This window comes from Balaenoptera ricei, chromosome 20, assembly GCF_028023285.1.
Source record: "Balaenoptera ricei isolate mBalRic1 chromosome 20, mBalRic1.hap2, whole genome shotgun sequence".
NCBI classification, from domain to species: Eukaryota; Metazoa; Chordata; class Mammalia; order Artiodactyla; family Balaenopteridae; genus Balaenoptera; species Balaenoptera ricei.
The window spans coordinates 14,473,864-14,486,604 of record NC_082658.1 but is presented as its reverse complement, the minus strand read 5'-3'; the positions used below and the strand labels follow the sequence as shown (position 1 = coordinate 14,486,604).

General features: G+C 39.0%; 1 protein-coding gene across 1 annotated transcript in view; it reads left to right on the top strand.

Annotated features, from left to right (window-relative positions):
• CEP95 (centrosomal protein 95) overlaps window positions 1-12,741 on the top strand; it is a 65,075-nt gene that overhangs the window by 15,784 nt on the left and 36,550 nt on the right. Inside the window, exons 7-11 of the mRNA XM_059908835.1 lie at window positions 5,329-5,460; window positions 6,237-6,430; window positions 8,298-8,410; window positions 8,603-8,732; window positions 9,761-9,914. Of these exons, the coding sequence (XP_059764818.1) occupies window positions 5,329-5,460; window positions 6,237-6,430; window positions 8,298-8,410; window positions 8,603-8,732; window positions 9,761-9,914 (723 nt within the window). The remainder of the gene's footprint in view (window positions 1-5,328; window positions 5,461-6,236; window positions 6,431-8,297; window positions 8,411-8,602; window positions 8,733-9,760; window positions 9,915-12,741) is intronic.

The window sequence follows — 12,741 nt, the reverse complement described above, 5'->3', positions numbered from 1 at the left end:
TTGATGTAAGTGGGGTGTTAAAGTCCCTTATTATTAGTGTGTTACTGTCAGTTTCTTCCTTTATGTCTGTTAATGTTTGCTTTATGTATTGAGGTGCTTGTATATTGAGTGCATATATATTTACAGTTGTTTTGTCTTCTTCTTGGATTGATCCCTTGATCATAACATAATGTTCTCCTTTGTCTTTTGTAACAGTCTTTAATGTCTATTTTGTCTAACATGAGTATTGCTACCACAGTTTTCTTTTGTTTTCCATTTGCAGTGTCTCTCTCTTTCCATATATACATGTGATTGTCTTAAGTTGCTGATCTCTCACTTTTAAATGCATTTTAACAACCCCTTGCATTTGTACTCTCCTTCCTTCATGATTACTGTTTTTGATATTATAGCTTACATCTAATTGTTTTGTGTATCCTTAACTGCTTATCGTGGATATAAATGATTTTGCTCCTTTTCTCTTTTAACCTTACTAACTTTGTGTGTGGATGATTTCCTACCTTTACTGTATGGTTGCCTTCAGCAATGAACTTTTTCATTTTGTAACTTTCACCTTTCTAGTTATGGCCTTTTCTTTTTCACTTAGAGAAGTTCCTTTGACATTTGTTGTAAAGTAGTTTGGTGATGCTGAACTCTTTTAGCTTTTGCTTGTCTGTAAACTTTTTGATCTCTCCATCAAATCTGAACGAGAGCCTTGCTGGGTAGAGTATTCTTGGTTGAAGGTTTTCCCCTTTCATCACTTTAAATATAGCCTGCTACTCCCTTCTGGCCTGCAGAGTTTCTGCTGAAAAGTCAGCTGATAGCCTTGTAGGAGTTCTCTTGTATGTTATTTGTTGCTTTTCAAGGTATTTTTAAAAATTTATTTATTTAATTTATTTATTTTTGGCTTCTTTGGGTCTTTGTTGCTGCACGTGGGCTTTCTCTAGTTGCGGTGAGCAGGGGCTACTCTTCGTTTCAGTGTGGTGGCTTTTCTTGTTGCAGAGCATGGGTTCTAGGCACCCAGGCTTCAGGAGTTGTGGCTCGTGGGCTCTGGAGTGCAGGCTCAGTAGTTGTGGCGTATGGGCTTAGTTGCTCCGCGGCATGTGGGATCTTCCCAGACCATAGCTCAAACCCGTGTCCCCTGCCTTGGCAGATGGTTTCTTAACCACTGCGCCACCAGGGAAGCCCCCCTTGTTGCTTTTAATATTCTCTCTTTATCTTTAGTATTAGCCCTTAGAACTAGAGTGTGTCTTGTAGCATGGGACTTCTCTGTGCTTCCTGGACTTGACTGTCTGTTTCCCTTCCCAGGTTAGGGAAGCTTTCAGCTATTATGTCTTCATATGTTATCAGCTCCTTTCTCTCTCTCTTATCCTTCTGTAACGCTTATAATGCGAGTATTAGTGCACCTGATGTTGTCCTAGAGATCTCTTAAAGTGTCCTCATTTCTTTTGATTTCTCTTTAATTCGTTCAGCATCAGTGATTTCCACTACCCTGTCTTCTAGCTCACTGATCCATTCCTCTGTATCATTTAGTCTACTTTTAATTCCTTCTAGTGTATTTTTCATTTGTTATTGTATTCTTTATTTCCATCTTCTTGGTCTTTATATTTTCTAACTCTTCATTAAAAACTTCTAACTTCTCATTCTGTGAATCCATTCTTCTCCCGAGTTCTTTGATCATCTTTATGATCACTACCCTGAACTCCTTCTCCAGTAGATTGCCTATCTCCACTTCACTTAGTTGTTCTTCTGGGGTTTTATCTTGTACCTTTATCTGGAACATGTTCCTCTGTTGCCTCATTTTGCCTAAGTTGCTATTTTTATTTTTATGTATCTGGTATGTTGATTGTATTTCCCAACTTTGGAGAAGTGGCCTTTTGTTGGAAACGCCCTATGTGTCCCAGCAGTATGTCCTACCTGAGCTATATGCTCTAGGGGTTCCCCCTATGAGGACTGCATGGGTCTTTCTGTTGTGGTGGGCTCTCTATGTGGGCAGTCTGGTATGCTTGGTTGGCCCCTGGGCCAGTTGGTTGCCTTGTTCAGAGGCTGCCAGCTGCTGGTTGACTGGTCACGAGGTGGCTAACTGCATAACCACAGGGACCCCTGGGGCTTATACTGGCTCAGTGGTGGGGAGAGTCAGGGTCTAGAAGACTCCAGGGCTGTTGCCTGCCCACTGGTGGGTGAAGCCAGGTCCTGGGTTAGTGCTGGTCTACTGGCAGACAGAGCCAGGTCCTGGTTGCAGAGCCCAGGGTCCCAGAGCTTGTGTTGGATTGCTGGAGGGGGGGGGGGGTTGGGGGGGTTGGGGGGGCAGTTCCTGATACAGTTGAGTATGGGGTCTGAGGTGTCCTGAAGCTTGTGTTGGCCTGCTAGTGGGGAGGGCTGTGGCCCAGCTGGTCCCAGCACAGGGTCTGGCCTGCTAATGAGCAGGCTGGGTCCATAAGTTGCAGGACTAGTTTTCTTTCTTTTTTTTTTTAAATAATTTTTTTAAAATTAATTAATTAATTAATTTGGTTGTGCCAGGTCTTAGTTGAGGCTCACAGGCTCCTTCGTTGAGGCTCACCAGCTTGTTAGTTGCGGCAGGCGGGCTTCCTTAGTTGCGGCTTGCCAGCTCCTTAGTTGCAGCAGGAAGGCTTCCTTAGTTGTGGCATGCGAATTCTTAATTGCAGCATGCATGTGGGATCTAGTTCCCTGACCAGGGATCGAACCCGGGCCCCCTGCATTGGAAGCGCAGAGTCTTAACCACTGCGCCACCAGGGAAGTCCCAGGACTAGTTTTCTTGAGTCTCATGTCTGTCTCCTGGTGGGAGAAGCTGGTCCAGAGGCTAGAGCAGGCTCCCTGAAGGGCAGGGCCAGGGTGGGGCTGTGTCCCTGCCCAGTTAGTTGCTTGGCCTGATGTGTCCCAGCACTGGCACCTACAAGCTGTTGGGTTGGGGCCATGTCTTGGTGCTAACGAGCTAGAGGTAGGATTCCACAATGGTGCTTGCCAGCACCAGGATCCACATGGTAGAAGGAGCTCCTAAAAATGGCTGCTGCCAGTGTCTGTGTTCCCAGGTGAACTCCAGTTGCCTCTTGCCTCTCCGGGAAGCTCTCTAAGATCAGCAAGTAGGTCTGGCCTAGGCTCCTCTCAAATTACAGCTTCTGTCCTGGGTCTCGGTAGATTTTGTGTGTGCCCTTTAAGAATGAAATCTCTATTTCCTGCAGCCCTCTGGGATTCCCAAAAGTAATCTCCAGTGGTCTTCAAAGCCAAATGTTCTGGGAGCTCATCTTCCCAGTGCAGGCCCCCCAGGCTGGGGAGCCTATGTGGGACTCAAGACTTCTCACGCCTTGGGCAGAACCTTTGCAAAGTAATTGTTCTCGTTTGTGGGTCACCCACTGGGGGATATGGGACTTGACTATATTGCAAGTCTGCCCCTCCTAGCCATCTTGTTGTGGTTCATTCTTTATGTCTTTAGTTGTAGAAGATCTTTTTTGGTAGGGTCCTATCTTTTTCATCGATGGCTGTTCTGCAGATGGTTGTGATTTTGGTGTGCCCATGAGAGGAGGTGAGCTCAGAGTCTTTCTACTCTGCCATCTGGGCCATCTCCCTTCCTTAAACCTTTTATATAAGTAAGGAGAAACCCCTTCCTATAAACCTCGTAACAGGATACACAGCAGGGTCTCACCATTTTGCAAATCTGGCCTGCCCCTGGGGCCAAGGCACTGCTGCTCTGTGACTCTGAGTGGGGGAGGGGGTAATGAGGCCTCTACAAGAACTGGGGTTTGCTTTATAGGTGGCGTGAGCCAGATTCCTTATGGAGGAGCCTGGGATGAGAGGCCTTTGGCGCCCAGGGCACCCCCCCCAATACAGTATTAATGTAGTCACCATACAGTACATTACATCCCTGTGACTTACTTATTTTATAACTGGAAGTTTGTACCTTCTGACCATCTTCACTCATTTGTTCTACTGAAGACCGTTGTTTTTTTGGTAAATGAGATGTATTTACTATACAGATACTTAAATAATTGATTTTCTTTTTTTTTTTTTTTTTTGGCCACACCGTGCAGCTTCCGGGATCTCAGTTGCCTGACCAGGGGACTGAACCCTGGCCATGGCATTGAAAGCTCGGAATCCCAGCCATTAGGCCACCGGGGAACTCCCTAATTGAAATATTATTAATGCTTACAGTAGAGAAGTTCACAATCTCTGCAATAATAAAACAGTATCTTCTAAAACAGTCTGAAGATCATTGAGAGAAATTTGTGTAACTTTCATTCTGACAAATTAAAATTTCCAGATGATAACTAAGCATGAGATTTTAGGAGAAATTCCATCAAAAAAGAAAGAGCATGTGAAATGGTTATTCAAGGAGCCGAAGGAAAAAAGGGACCTAGATAAAAATGAATTAGTCTGTGGTCAAACTGATGACAAATTCAGTATCATGAAATCGAGGACCAAGTTGTGAATTTTGAACATTATGTCTTAGAGGATATACATGTGAAATACGAAGTTATGGAGGGAAATTTACATACTTAAAACATTTTGATATGAAAATGGTCATATTGCACTGGATTGTGGGAAAGGAGAGCACAAAAAGATGTATTTGCAGATTTTTAAAAGACATCAGTTGAGTGTCAAAAATTTGAAAATACAGTATTCGGGAATAAATTGTGTGGATTTGGGGATCTGTACAAGGTGAATTTTTCTGTATTTAGTGATTTTATCAGTTGACCGTATTGGTAAACAATGAGTTTTCAGGGTGCATTCTCATACCTTTGAAGTGAGGAATAAGTTTATGGTGAAGTCTTTCATTAAACTGAAGAAGGGATAGATAAGTAGAAAGTTATTTAGAGAGGGGAAGTCATTAATCCATTTTGTTTGTGGGAAGTTTGTGTATTGTAGATTTCCAAGGGAGCAAAGTGGATATCCCTTCAATTTCAGAACTATTTTTAATGTAGCTCTCTGTGTACTAACATTATAGATCTGATTCAAAATAGTAAGCGTTTGAAAATTAGACAAAACAATTTGTTTGACCTACAAATCTTTGATTATGGTACCAGCCAAGATCTCTAGTTTAGAGATATACCTGTGCAACAGTCAGCATTTCTGTTACAAGTCTGGCACCTATTTTTCTAAAGCAAAGGAATGAAACACTGTGTAAAACTTTGTTTTTAAGTTATATAAATGATTCTGGGCTACAGAACTATGTATTGCTCTCTGATAGTTATTAAAAGTAATTGGTATTTCAAGCAATCAGACCAACATAGTTCTATGATTATGTCACTTCTGATATTTTTATCCTCAGGGTATTAAACTTGTAGCTTTTAGTCTTAACATTCAGCAATAAAAAAGTTTTACTTTAATATTTTCTAGGTGCCCAAGGTCCTAATGAAATGCAGTCTAAAAAAGCCTCAACCCTACCATGTTCTGACTCACATGAAGAAGTGCTGAACACTCCCTCATCTAGTTTTTTGTCCAAGAGTGGGACATCCTTTGTTGAAGACAGTGAGTAGTAATACATTGAGTTCTTGAGACTCTTGCTGTGAGTTGGAGACAGTAGTTCTTGCAGCAGTTGCTATTAGCCTTTTTACTTTTGTTGCTCTACAATTAATGCGATTCATTTTGGTTTTACGTGACCTCATTTGTAAATGTTTGCTATTAATTATGAACTCGGATTTCTTCATAAGATGGTCTTTGGTCACATGTTTTGCATCCACTATTTTATTTAAATCGTCTCCTCTCAAACAGAGACTTTAGGACAATAAGAGTCTGTTATGTTAGACTGATTAGATATCAGTTGGTGGTCTTCAAATTATAATAACTTGAAAAATATTCTCATTTTGTACTGTCTCTGAGGTTTTCATGTGGTTAGTATTATATAAAGTCATTGTTAATGGCTAACTATTTTTATAACATGTGGATGAACCATAATTTATACAGCTATTCTTCAAGCCATTTAGGTTTTTAGTAATTTTTCATTATTTTTAAATAACTTTTTAGGAAGCATTTTTATGATAATAACATTAAAATTACATTCTTCCTGATTTAATTAGGTCCCTACTTGTTTACTGAGGATGAGTCCCTATTTTCATTGTTTTTTTGGTGTGTTTTTTTTTTTTTTAATCAAGTTTAAAATAGATTTCTAAGTATTGTGTGTGAACATGTTTGTATAGGGTATGTGTATATATAAAATGATACAGGATATATATATATATATATATATATAAAATGGTTTATTTCTTAGAGTTCATCTTAATGTCCACTTTGATTTGTCCAACTAGCGGAAATTCCTTCTGTGGATATGATTCCAAATGCTAGGAAGTTAGGGGAGCCTATCCGATCAGCTATTCCTTTACATCCACCTTACCATCCTTCAGAGCCTCGAGCTCCCTGCCCCATAGGAAAAGAATACTTGCGTTCAAGTCACTGCTCCCATACCATGAATTCTACTGGAGAAGGCACAGCATTTTCTGTGGTAAGTGGAAAAGCTTGCTTTCAACTGGTCAAAAGTCTATAGATTTAAAAAGGTCTCTGCTAGAATTGTAGTCAAGGATACTGCACTAATCAGAGCACTGTACTTCTTAAAATTTACCTCTGCATATACCTGTATATTCTTACCCTAGGAAGATAGGGACAGGATGACTATGTAGAAGGGGAAATAGTAAGAGCCAACACATACTGAATGTTTATTTTGTGCCAGGCACAGTTCTCCCTAATTTGCAGGTATCGAATAAATTTCTTCTTACAGCACAGCTCTGGAGTAGGTACTATTTATATTTCCCATGGGGAAGCTGAAATAGAGAGTTTAAGAATCTTGTCTGAGGTCACACAGCAATTGTAGAATTAGGATTAGAATTCAAGCATTCTAGTTTCAGAACCCATATTGTATGTCTCTAATTAAGTAATTGAAATGTTTTAACATATAGGAAAGTGTCAGAAATAATCTTTCATCCATATTCCTATTATCCAGCATGAACTACTGTTAACTTTTGGCCTATTAGCTTCTGCTCTTTTCTTCTTTGAAAATAAAATCCTTTTTTATACAGTCATCCTGTTCCTATCTTTCTAGCAACAAGAACACTCAGGTATATGCCAAGGGTAAATTTATAAATGATACACTCTCATTATTAAAAATTCACATGGTGCCGAAAAAGTAATTAGCATTAGGTGACCATAATTCTAAACATTCTGTGCATCTATTTAGATAGGAGGGTAGATGGATAAAAAGAGAAAAAAGGGATCATAGGATAATGGTTACCTTTGGGGAAGGCTTGCAGGGATGGTGGAAGGCCTTCTGAGTTGCTGGTAATATTCTTTTTCTCTACCTGGGATGCAGTTAAGTGGGAATATTCTTTTTCAAATAATTCTTGAGCAGGACACTAACTTCAGTTTTAAACGTTTTTTAAAAATGTGATTATATTATAGTTGTTATTTACTAAAAAGTATTACATTTAATTTTACTTTAATAGAAGAAGAAAAAGATACTGAAGTGAAATTAAAGAGTTGTTAAACATCATATGTTTCTTTACCACAAGAAATATTTTCCATAAGATTCCCTCCAAAGTTAAGAAATAAATTCTTTAAAACGTTGAGTTTATATTCATATTTTGGAGCTTTTGTCTTTTGTTTCAGTTTTGGACAGTTTCTGTTGACTTCTTGATATGAAAGATAATGACTTTAATACTTTCCACTTGTGGTTTGATCATTTTTTCATTGTCCACATGTAGCCATAACCCCTAAATTTTTATATTTGAGAACACCTCCCTTGCATTTATATTTGTTTTTGTTTTTTGGTTTTCTTTTTATTTAATTAATTAATTTATTTTTGGCTGTGTTGGGTCTTCGTTTCTGTGCGAGGGCTTTCTCTAGTTGCGGCAAGCAGGGGCCACTCTTCATCGCAGTGCGCAGGCCTCTCACTGTCGTGGCCTTTCTTGTTGCGGAGCACAGGCTCCAGACGCGCAGGCTCAGTAGTTGTGGCTCACGGGCCTAGTTGCTCCACAGCATGTGGGATCTTCCCAGACCAGGGCTCGAACCCGTGTCCCCTGCATTAGCAGGCAGATTCTCAACCGCTGCGCCACCAGGGAAGCCCTGCATTTATATTTGAATGCAATCCTGAGCCATACTTTTTCTTTGAGTACAAGTTTATAGACATTGCTCCATCCTTTGGCATTGGGGATCAATAGAGTGTTTTGACAAATGTGTTTTTAAAAAAAGCAAAACATGGAGAATGAAGGGACCTAGCTTTGTGTCACAGGTCCTCCCTTCCCATCACACCCAAAATGTTCTTCTTTTTGTTTCTTCCTTATATCTCTTTCAAATCAACTCTCCTCTGTTTTTAATAGGAACCCGATAATAGAGTTTTCTTAACTTCCAAGTTGTCTAAAGACGGCAAACAGGAAATGTATCCAGTTCAGGTCCAAGGCCCCAGGACAAGGAAGCTTCGCAAAGGAAAAAGGTAACATTACTGTAGGCTTCAATGTTTACAGTCTGTCTGCAAAGGGATTTGAAGAGTTAAGGGTATACTCTCCAAATTTTGCTGTGAAGACCAGTATGAAATATTGGGTAAAACGTATTACAGTAGTTTTGAACTAAGTAATCTACATACACTTGTCTACTTAAATGTGTCACAAGGTCACTTTTATTACAGATATGAAAACAGAGCTGCAGTCTCATCCTGGGATTCACCTTTCTCCCAGAGGGCAGGAAAGAGGTTAACAGAACAAGAATTACATGCAGTATCAGAGAAACTATCTCAGCGCCTCTCTGAACTAGATTGGGCAAGTCTTGTTTTTTAATCTGTATTGAGATTGCCATAGTTGGTGAGCATTTAAGTGATTTTCCAATTGAAGGTGAGAGCTAAGCTAAGGTACTAGGAAGTAAATTGTGTCTTACTTACTGTGAAAATCTTCCATAAGTTAAGCAGGTAGGACATAGGATGAGAAATTATATCCTAGCCTTTTATTATGTAACCAAATTTGGTATAGATCTATCCAAATTTTTATCGAATTCTATCCATCTATTTATTTGGCTGCATCAGGTCTTAGTTGCAGCATGCGGGATCTTTTATTGAGGTGCACGGGCTCTTCATTGCGGCGCGCGGTCTTCTCTAGTTGTGGTGTGTGGGCTCAGTAGTCGCAGCCTGTGGGCTCTCTAGTTGTGGCATGCAGGCTCCAAAGTGCACAGGCCTCAGTAGTTGCGGCGCGTGGGCTGCAGAGCGCACAGGCTCAGTATTTGTGGTACGCAGGCTCTAGAGTGCGCGGGCTCAGTAGTTGCTGTGTGCAGGCTTAGTTGTCCTGTGGCATGTGGGATCTTAGTTCCCCAGCCAGGGATTGAACCCACGTCCCCTGTATTGGAAGGCGGATTCTTAACCACTGGACCACCAGGGAAGTCCCAGATTTTTATTGAATTCTGATGAAAACTAAATAATTTAATGTAAATGATTATATTAAGCCGTATATCTTTAGATACATCTGTATTGTTTCCCTTTGTCACTAAAGACACATTTGGTATAAAATTAGATGGATCTCTGATTTTCACAAAATAAAATACTGTAGTTTGGGGGTATCATTGAATAAATATATTAAATCCCTATGTGACTTACTCTTAAGTTTATTGAAACTGAATAGTCCATGGCATTGATATATATATATATCCTTTAGAAACTATGCATAAGCATCTGAAAATTTGTGTCTAAACTTGGGCTTAATTATCTGAGAAAACTTTTAAAAGGTTATATCTGTCTAATCCTTCCAACTTGCATTCTGCTGAAGTCAATGAAAGATGTTAAAAAGAATTTTCTTGATAGATGTTAAAAAGTGCCCTGGGTGATCGAATTAAAGAAAAGACCGGCTTTGAAGAGGAGGATATTGGAAATGAAGAGGTGGAAAGTGGAAATGATGAGACACTGTCTCAGCATAGTGACAGCATCGTGGAGTATGGGCCGAAGAAGCAAAGGCCAGGTACCTATCTTAGGCCAGGTTAAGGACGTCCCCAGAAACCACTTAGCCACTCTGATCTAATGACTGGCTTTCTTTTTTAAATATTTCAGAAATATGTGAAAGCATCAAAAATAATATCAAATACCTGTATCTCCATCTAGAAGTAGCAGATACTAAGTTATATTTGCTTTACACCTTTTGTGTTTAAGAAATAGTTAAAATCTCTTCTCTCCTCCCCACATTCTTTTTCTTTCCCTCAAAGGAATTACTTTCTCAAAGTTGGTATCTTTTCTTCATATCTGTTTTTATTCATTTTTAATTTTTATTTTTTCCAGTTTTATTGAGATATAATTAACATACAAAATTGTATCATTTAAGGTGTACAACATAATGATTTGATATATGTGTATATTGCAGAATGATTACCACAGTAAGTTTAGTTAACATCTATTCACATACTTTCAGTTTTTTTATGTGATGATAACTTTTAAGATCTAATCTCTGAGCAACTTTCAAATACACAATACAGTATTGTAGTCACCATACTGTACATTATATTCTGAGAACTTATAACTGTAAGTTCTACCTTTTGAACAACTTAACACATTTCACCCATCCTTCATATCCCCTACCTCTGGCAACCACCAGTCTGTTCTTCTCTGTATTTTATGCATTTGATTTTTTTAAATTCCACATATAAGTAATATCATAGAGTATTTGTCTTTGTCTGACTCATTTCGCTTAGCATAATGCCCTCAAGGACCATTCATGTTGTGCAAATGGCAGAAATTCCTTCTTTTTTATGGCAGAATAATATTCCATTGTGTACATATCACATTTTCTTTATCCACTGACTGAACACTTCGTTGTTCGCATGTCTTTGCTCTTGTAAATAATGGTTCAGTGAACATGGAGATGCAGCTATCTTTTTGAGGTAGTGATTTCATTTCTTTTCTGGATATATACCCAGAAGTAGAATTGCTGGATCATATGGTAGTTTTATTTTTAATTCTTTCAGGAACCTCCATATTGTTTTCCATAATGGCTGCACCATTTACATTCCCACCAAGGATTTGCAAGGGTTACCTTTTCTCTACATCCTTTCCAACACTTGTTACTTCTTGCTTTTTTTGAGGATAGCCATTCCCATAGGTATGAGTTGATATCTAATTGTGGTTTTGATTTGCATTTCCCTAATCATTAGTGATGTTGAGCACCTTTTCACGTACCTGTTGGCCTTTGTATGTCATCTTTGGAAAAATGTTCAGTTCCTCTGCCTATTTTTTTTTTTTTTTTTTTTTAGAAATTCACGTTCTTTTATTTATTTATTTATTTTTTTATTTATGACTGTGTTGAGTCTTCGTTTCTGTGTGAGGGCTTTCTCTAGTTGCAGCAAGTGGGGACCACTCTTCATCGCGGTGCGTGGGCCTCTCACCATCGCGGCCTCTCTTGTTGCGGAGCACAGGCTCCAGACGCGCAGGCTCAGTAATTGTGGCTCACGGGCCCAGTTGCTCCGTGGCATGTGGGATCTTCCCAGACCAGGGCTCGAACCCGTGTCCCCTGCATTGGCAGGCAGATTCTCAACCACTGCGCCACCAGGGAAGCCCCCTCTGCCTATTTTTTAATTGGATTTTTTTTTTTTTTTTGCTGTTGAGTTAATACTTTGAATATTAACCCCTTATCAGATACCTGATTTGCAACTATATTCTCCTATTTGGTAGATTGCCTTTTCATTTTGTTGGTGGTTTTCTTTGCTTTGCGGAAGTTTATTAGTTTTAATAGCCCCACCTCTTTATTTTTGCTTTTGTTGCCTTTACTTTTGGTGTCAGATGCAAAAAATCATTGCCAAGGCCAATGTCAACCAGGTTAGTGCCTTTTTACTTACTTTTATTTCTTCTAGGAGTTTATGGCTTCAGGTCTTATGCTCAAGTCTCTTAATTCATTTTGAGTTGATCTTTGTGTTTGGTGTGAGATAGGAGTCCAGCTTCATTATTTTGCATGTGGCTGTCCAGTTTTCCCAACACCATTTATTAAATAAGAGGCTGTCCTTTCCCCACTGTATATTCTTGGCTCCTGTATCATAAATTAATTGACCATATATTCATGGGTTTGTTTTTAGGCTCTCTGTTATGTTACATTAAGCTTTATGTCTGTTTTTTGCCAGTATATTGTTTTGATTACTGTAGCTTTGTAATATAGTTTGAAATCAGGAAGTGTGATGGCCTCCAGCTTTGTTCTTTTTTCTCAGGATTGTTTTGGCTATTTGGGGTGTTTTGTGGTTCCAAACAAATTATATGATTGTTTGTTCTATTTCTGTGAAAAATACCATTGGAATTTTCATAGGGTTTGCATGGAGTTTGTAGATCTCATTGAGGAGTATGCACATTTTAACAGTTTTAATTCCAATCCATGAACACAGATCATCTTTCCATTTATTTGTGTCTTCTTTAATTTCTTTCATCAGTGTCTTATAGTTTTCGGTGTACAGGTCTTTCACCTCCTTGGTTAAATTTATTCCTAGGTATATTATTCTCTTTGAAGCAATTGTAAATGGGAGTTTTCCTTAATTTCTCTCTTTTTATTTTTTTAAAGAGGAGAAAACAAAAGTTTAGTAACACATATATATAGGAGAGACCTAGGAAAACTGAGTAACCCCTATTTCTCTGATAGTTTGTTATTAATGTATAGAATTACAACTATTTTTGTACAGTTGACCCTTGAACAATGTGGATTTGAACTGTGCAGGTCCACTTATACATAGATTTTTTTCAATAAATACGTACTATACTACTACATCATCAGTGCCGGTTGAATCCATGGATGCAGAACTGTGGATATGGAGCACTAT